Source organism: Nyctereutes procyonoides, unplaced genomic scaffold (assembly GCF_905146905.1).
Source record: "Nyctereutes procyonoides isolate TBG_1078 unplaced genomic scaffold, NYPRO_anot_genome, whole genome shotgun sequence".
Taxonomy (NCBI): Eukaryota; Metazoa; Chordata; class Mammalia; order Carnivora; family Canidae; genus Nyctereutes; species Nyctereutes procyonoides.
Genome location: NW_026575035.1, coordinates 23,233,932 through 23,242,106, shown reverse-complemented (window position 1 = coordinate 23,242,106; position 8,175 = coordinate 23,233,932). Strand labels below are relative to the sequence as shown.

Here is an 8,175-nt window from a genome sequence, read left to right as displayed (position 1 = left end):
TTATTTATTCATGAGAGACACAGAGAGAGAAAGAGAGAGGCAGAGACACAGGCAAAAGGACAAGCAGGCTCCATGCTGTGAGCCTAACATGGGACTAGATCCCGGGTCTCTAGGATCAGGCCCTGAGCTGAAGGCAGAGCTAAACCACTGAGCCACCTGGGCTGCTCAAGTCCTCACTGTTCTTTTGACATATATTTTCTAAGTTAGGAGAACACAGGTATTTCTCAAAGCAAAATTTCACATTAAGACAAAATTTCGAAATATAGCAATATCAGAAATTCTAATAAGAAGCTAATAGAATGTTGCCAATATAAGTCTATATTCAACTGGACGTGCCTTGATTAGTTACTTGTCTCCATGTACAAGATACTGTTCAAAGAGAAGGGGTAGACTTGTTTTTATTTTTATGGCTGTTAATGAAGGTTACACATGGTGTATAGTAGTAGTACATTTAAGCTTGTTTTTCATTTCCCTGAGAATTGAACTCCAACTGCTGATTTGTTAATAGTCAATTGGGGCAGGAGAGAAAGTAAGACCCTTATAGAGATAGAACTTCCTGTTAGGCTGCCTCCTGTGTTTGGCTTGTGGATTGTCTTGTATATTGGGCCAGGATTGGAGATTATAAAGTCATTAAGTCCCAGGGATGATTTTTATCTTTCAACATTGTAAGGTGGGGTCCATATGACTTGCATTGGCAACTTTGTGTCATCCACTTGATATGCAACTGTATCACTATAACTGCTTTTTAGCATTTAGGGCCAGTTAATATCATCGCTGGATAGATATGTTGTACCCTTCTAGAAAACATTTTTAATTAGTCCCTAACTAAAATCTGATTCTTCATTGGGTCTTTCAAGTATTAAAAGGAAAAATTCTTACTTTCCATATTATCATACTTTCCAAACATAAGTTGAGGGCATATGCCATAAACATTTTTTTTTTTAAGACGGGCAGTCTCAAATTGATTCTTACTGAAATGAGTTTTTAAAAAGAGAAACTAGATGCTTTCTCATACTAAATGGAAATAGGCTAAATTAGTGAAACCTAAAACTTAGTAAGACCAAGTGATAAATAACAATATTGTGGTATTTCATGTAAACAAACTACTATGTTGTTTAATACTTCTTATTTCTTAATGTAAAAGTATGACAATATCCAGGAATTCTCATTTTCTTGTGTGGAATGAGAAATTTTTATTGGGTTTCATGATTCAGTTTAAAACAAAAGGAAATGTGTTTCAGACATTCTCCTTCTGAGTAGGAAGTAGGCAATGTTAACCAAAAACGTGGCCATCGGATGGGAGGAAAACCTGCCATTGTCACACAATATCTACTTCCCCTACAAGAAAACTTGTGTTTTCTTCTTCTTTGGTTTTCTCATGTACAATTGGACCAAAGCTTAGTAACCATAGTATCAGGGAGAAGCGAGTCAAACTACCCTTGATTAGGGAGGAGGCACTTGGGTGACAATTGTTTAAGCATCTGACTCTTGGTTTTGTCTCAAGTTGTGATCTCTGCAATGTGGAGTCTGCTTTGGTTTCTCTCTCTCTCTCTCTCTCTGTCTCTCTGCCTCTTCTCCCCTGCTCTCTTTCTCTCTCAAACAAATAAATAAATCTTAGAAAAAACAAAAATGAAAATGATTAGGGAATGAATTGTATGCCATAGAGCTAGCCTAAACCATTTTTACTGAGATAAGATCTTCAGAACCTACCTTCCTTTGTAGAAACAAAAGGCGATCTATTCTTCAGGAGCAATGATTAGATGAAAATCAAGCTCTGCTGCTCACTCATTGGGTGCCTTTAGGTAAATCTCATCTGAATTTTTCCATCTTTAATTGGAAATTTAGTATTGAAATTTCTGTAACATATACATGAGATAATCTATTGGAAATGTTCTTAAATTCTCAAAAAATACTATACATATCTAAGACAGTAATACTAACAACTTTCTAATAGAAATGCATTTATATTTTCCTTGGTAACAGTACTCATATTTGCAAATAACTGCATATAAATTCAAGTCTCTGAAAGCAATGCTATGTTTAAGGAGCTCAGTTTGAGTGTTTTATTTTCATTTCCTTCATTCTTAATTCTGTTTTGTTTCTTTTTCTTTTATTGTTAAAAATACAACTATTTATTTATTTATTTATTTATTTATTTTTTTAAGGTGTGCACTTTATTGAACTGGTCTCAAGTCAGTGTAAATACAACTATTTATTAAATAAATATCGATTACTTGCTGTTTGCAAGGCAAAAAGAACTGTACAGTTCTTTGTGGACATGCAAAATTGACAAAACACTGTTTTTCTTCACAGAACTTACAATGCTCATATTTCTTGGAAATTTGCATTTTAGTATTATTAGACTTATTTGTGGATTTTATAGGTGTGCTTCCTGAAATCATTCCTTATATGATGAACAAAATTGATCATAACTTGAGTGTTGAGATTTTCAATGTAACAGCTTTAATCAGGTAACATAATGTGTTTCTTAGAAAGGAAGTTCAAAAGGACCAATTCTGTTAGATTGCTGACCTTGACCTCCTGTGGCCAAAAATCCTGTTTCCCTGTGTTTTTAAAGGAAACACGTTTGAGAAAAGCTCCCAATCCCAGATTCAGTGGTTTTCCTTAAAGCCTGTTTGGAGAGACAACAATGGAATTCTGGGAGAGATCTGACATAAGCGGATTCATCTGATCCCTCTCAGGAGATAGAGGTGTTTGTTTATTCTGCACAGAGCACTATATTTCTATGCATGTGCTATTATTAGAGACCTTTGAAGTAGAAAAGTCATATGTCATAGACCTCCTTGTGATTAAAAACTTTAAGGTTGTTTATCTGAAGTGTATATAGAGTACATAGAAAAAGAGAAACACCTGTTTGTTGAAAATGGACTCTGAGGAATTAAGGAGCAGAAGTTTGCAAGTTTTGATTCTCTATATAGTGATGCATTTGTTTATTTTACATCATAGGCTGATTTTCAAGTGTTTGGATAAATGGCTTTAAAGGGGAAAATATGACTGTATCTGGAACCCAAGATGTTTATATAGAATATTGTGTGGTATCTAGAAACTGTGTAGTACTAGACAGTAACTGGGAATGACACCTACCCTGACTATATATATTGTGAACATCAAATGAGATAAGCCATATGAAATTGTTTTCAGAGCATTGAAAAACTAAGACATTTCTTATTTCCCTAGCTCAAGCATCATTTATTTGTAAAGATATTTTAGAAATTCAAAGCAAATAATCACAAAATGTTAAAGAAATGATACAAGATTTCTTTTTGCCTCATGGAAATATATTGTAGACTTTTTATACATATGAACTTATATCACATTTTAAAAAGTGCTTAAATACTTTTTCCTTGTGTGAAAGTAAAATATATGTTCTGTATTAATAGATATTTAAATAATTTTATTGGACTACTAAAAAGTAAAAACCATGTCAGCATTCATGTCACATATACTTTTTTCATTATCAAACATCTCATTAAAGGGAAAGTATGTGAAACAAAAGGAAGGACTTATGCAAGATGATACATTATTGAAGATGTGGGATAATTATATTTATAACTATGGAATACAATTTTATATCAGGTAGTGAGAGGGCAAAGTCATTTCAAAATTGTAAGAGACAATCCACTTTGGCTTCTGAGTCTAGGAAGATGGAATAGACAGCCTTTTCCCTATTCTTCTTGCTACCTTAAAGCATTGAACACTTTATATGTATAAAATAAAGGTTAGATTACTCTAAAAGATGAAGAATAGAAGGTAGACTGGCCAGGGCCCTTAGAAGCTAGATTTTGGAAAAAAAAAATAAAAGAACCTAGATTTTGTTTTGTCTTGTGTATCCCAGATTGGGCATTAGAAAACCCAGCAACCTGGAAATGCCAGTAGACACAGACTAAAAAGGCCCCAAGAAAAGCCTTCAATATCTAGTCAAAGGACCAAAAAAAGGATACCCTAGTAAGAAAACTTTTAGATAATATCTGTCCTACTCCAGGCAAACACCATAGGAAAAATTGCAGTGCCATCTCCTTCCATTGTCCTGCCATCAAAAGACCTAGACTTCCATCTTTGCCATGATGTAATAAGGAGCTCCCACCCCATTGATGTGGTTTCAATGAGCTGAGTGGGGGGATGAGATTTTCATCCACAACCCCTGGGCTCCCATAATGTCAGTGGAGACATTGGATGACTGGGCTTCCACCTTTCCCTCTTGCTAGTGTCAAAGGAAGCCAAGTGAAAGCCAGGGTTTTTGCTGCTGCGAAGTAGTAAGGAGGTCATCCTCCATAGTGTGAATGTAAACTACATGAGCAGCAGTAATGAAGAGACTTCCCCAGGTGTCAACAGAGGCCAAGTAGAAAACTTGGTGTTAATGGCTTTCAAGCCATTAGCCAGATGATGTTAGAGGAGACCTGCTAGAACACAAGATTTAAATAAAATCCAGATTCCATAACATCATGTCCCAAACATCCAGAGTTTAGATGAATATCACTCATCATATTAAGAACCAGAAAAATACCAATTGGAATGAAAAGGTAATTAATGGAAACCAAAACTGAAATGATACAGATATTAGAATTATCTAACAAAAAATTTAAAGCAGCTATCATAAATGTGCTTTAATGAGCAATTATAAACACATTTTGAAACAAATGAAAGAACCCAGAAAGTCTTAGCAAAGAAAGAAAAAATGTCAGGAAAGAAATAGAAGATACAAAGAAGAATGAAACGGAAATTTTGGAACTGAGAAACACAAGAGCTAAAAATACAAAAACCAAAACCTCACACAAACTTATGGATGGGCTCAAGAGCAGAATGTGGAATATAAATGAAGGAGTACACGAAGTTGAATACAGAACAATAGAAATTATTTAATCTGAATAACCATAAAAGCTAAAAATAATGAACAGGGCCTCAGTGGTATATGAGACTATAATGAAGAGCTAAGATTCATGTCATCAAAGTGCCAAAGGGAGAGAAAAAGACCAACTAAGGTTGAAAAGTATTAAAAGAAATAATAGCTGAAAAGTCCCCAAGTTTTGCAAGAGACATAAATCTACAGATTATAAGAATTGAGCAATCCACAAACAGGAGAAACTCAAATATTTCAAATATTTGTCAAGACACCCCAGAGTCAAACTTTTGAGAACTAAAGACAAAGAAAAAACTTGAAAGCAGGAAGAAAGAAATGCCGCATTACCTATAGGAGAAAATCAATCCAAATGATGGTGGATTTCTCATCAGAAACAATGGAGGCCAAAAAGACAGGGCACAACATTTTCAGGAGCTGAAAGAAAAGAACTGCTAACCCAGAATTTTTATTTCTTGTGCTTTTAACAGAGGAAAAAGAACCACCTAAGGAGGAACAAAAAAACTGAGAAACACTTGTGGAGTTCAGAGGCTCACTAGAAGCTTGCAACCTAATCATAGGACGATAAAACCCTTCTCTGCCCCACTCCCACTTCATCACTACATTACTAACGGTCTATTTATAAGTTACTTTTACCCAGCACATCATATCCAGCTATCAAGAAAAAAAACTTGTGATGCATACTAACACAGTTTGAAGACACAGAGCAAGCATCAGAATCAGACATAGCAGAGATGTTGGAATTAACAGATCAGGAAGTGAAAACAACTATTATTAACTTGCTAAGGGCTTTAACGGATAAAGTAGACAACATGCAAGAACAGATGGACAATATAAGCAAAGAGAAGAATATTCAAAGAAAGAACTAAAAAGAAATCCCAGAGATAAAAAAAAAAAACCACTATAATAGAAATTAAAGCCTTTGATGGGATTATTAGTAGATTGGATAAGGTTGAGGGAAGAATCTCTGAGCTAGAGGATATATTGAGAGTCCCTGAAAACCAAAGGCAAAAGAGAACAAAAAGGGAACTTTCCAGAACTCTCGGTGAGACGTGGAGGAGCGGCGGCTGCCCGAGCTGCGCCCCCAGCAACGCGCTCCTTCCCGTTCCCCCACACAGGCTTCGGCCCTCTCACCGGCTGTAGAAAATTGTGAAAGAAACCACTTACTATGATGTTTTGGGGGTCAAACCCAATGCCACCCAGGAGGAATTGAAAAAGGCTTACAGAAAACTGGCCTTGAATTACCACCCTGATAAGAATCCAAATGAAGGAGAGAAGTTTAAACAGATTTCTCAAGCTTATGTAGTGCTCTCTGATGCAAAGAAAAGGGAATTATATGACAAAGGAGGAGAACAGGCAATTAAAGAAGGTGGAGCTGGTGGTGGTTTTGGCTCCCCCATGGACATCTTTGATATGTTTTTTGGAGGAGGAGGCAGGATGCAGAGAGAACGGAGAGGTAAAAATGTTGTACATCAGCTCTCAGTAACCTTAGAAGATCTATATAATGGCGCAACAAGAAAACTAGCTCTGCAAAAGAATGTGATTTGCGATAAATGTGAAGGCCGAGGTGGTAAGAAAGGAGCAGTCGAATGTTGTCCCAATTGCCGAGGTACTGGAATGCAAATAAGAATTCATCAGATAGGACCTGGAATGGTTCAGCAAATTCAGTCTGTGTGCATGGAGTGCCAGGGCCATGGGGAACGGATCAGTCCTAAAGATAGATGTAAAAGCTGCAACGGAAGGAAGATAGTTCGAGAGAAGAAGATTCTAGAAGTGCATATTGACAAAGGCATGAAAGATGGCCAGAAGATAACATTCCATGGTGAGGGAGACCAAGAACCAGGACTGGAACCAGGAGATATTATCATTGTTTTAGATCAGAAGGACCATGCTGTTTTTACTCGACGAGGAGATCTTTTCATGTGTATGGATATACAGCTGGTTGAAGCCCTGTGTGGCTTTCAAAAGCCAATATCTACTCTTGACAACCGAACCATCGTCATCACCTCTCATCCAGGTCAGATTGTCAAGCATGGGGATATCAAGTGTGTGCTAAATGAAGGCATGCCAATTTATCGTAGACCATATGAGAAGGGTCACCTAATCATCGAATTTAAGGTAAACTTCCCCGAGAACGGCTTTCTCTCTCCTGATAAACTTTCTTTGCTGGAAAAACTCCTACCTGAGAGGAAGGAAGTAGAAGAGACTGATGAAATGGACCAGGTAGAACTTGTGGACTTTGATCCCAATCAGGAGAGATGGCACCATTACAATGGGGAAGCATATGAAGATGATGAACATCATCCTAGGGGTGGTGTTCAGTGTCAGACTTCTTAATGGGGCCGGTGAATAACACTGCTGCTGGCATTTTATATGCAGTAGTGGATGAGTGAAGGACTATAATCATAGCTCACTACTTGCTATTGTTTTTGTTTTAATATTCAACTATAGTAGTGTTTTAAAAGTTAAATGAAAAATAAACTCAAATATAAAAGCTCTGAAAAAAAAAAAAGAGAACAAAGACTGAGAAAACAAAACAGAACAGCCAAGGATTGTGGGAAAACTACAAAAGGTGTAACATACATGTAATGGTGATGCCAGAAGGAGTAGAAAGACAGAAAGGAGCAAAAGAAATATTTGAAACAATAATGACTAAGAATTTCCCTCAAATTAACATCAGATCCAGGAAGCAAAGAAAGCACCAAGCAAGATAAACATCTGGCCCATCTCCACCCTCCCTGCAAAAAAGTCCTCAAATATGTGGAGATTTGAAAACACACTTTTAAAAAAAATGCAGATCAAAGAAGAAATCTCAAGAGAAAATTTTAAATGTTTTGAACTAAGTAAAAATGAAAACATATTGAAATTGGTGTGAGGCAGCTGAAGGTCCTTAGAGAAAAATTTATAGCATTGAATACATATATTAGAAAGAAAGAAAGATGTAAAGTCAGTCATCTAAGCTTCCAAATTAGGAAATTAGAAAAGAAGAGCAAATTATATCCAAAGTAAGCAGAAGAAAAGGATTAAGACTTAAGCAGAAATCAAGGAAATTGAAAACAGGAAATCAATAATCAGTGAAACAAGAAACTGCTCTGAAAAAAACTGATAAAAATGATAAACCTCTGGCAGACTAATTAAGGAAAAAGAGAGAAAAAACACAAATTACTAATATCAGAAATGAAAGAGGGGACATCACTACGGATCCTATGGACATTAAAGGATGATAAATACTATGAACAACTCTATGACCACAAATTTGATAATCTAGATGAAATGGACAAATTTTTGAAAGGCAAAAT

The 8,175-nt window shown here is 36.0% G+C and overlaps 1 protein-coding gene across 1 annotated transcript; it reads left to right on the top strand.

Moving 5' to 3' along the window:
* Positions 1-5,610: 5,610 nt before the first annotated feature.
* Positions 5,611-7,349, top strand: LOC129505253 (dnaJ homolog subfamily A member 1-like). Its single transcript, XM_055318203.1, has 2 exons — positions 5,611-5,679; positions 6,020-7,349. Exons 1-2 carry the CDS (start codon positions 5,611-5,613, stop codon positions 7,211-7,213), a joined length of 1,263 nt encoding a protein of 420 aa, XP_055174178.1. The 3' UTR covers positions 7,214-7,349.
* The last annotated feature ends 826 nt before the right edge of the window (positions 7,350-8,175 follow it).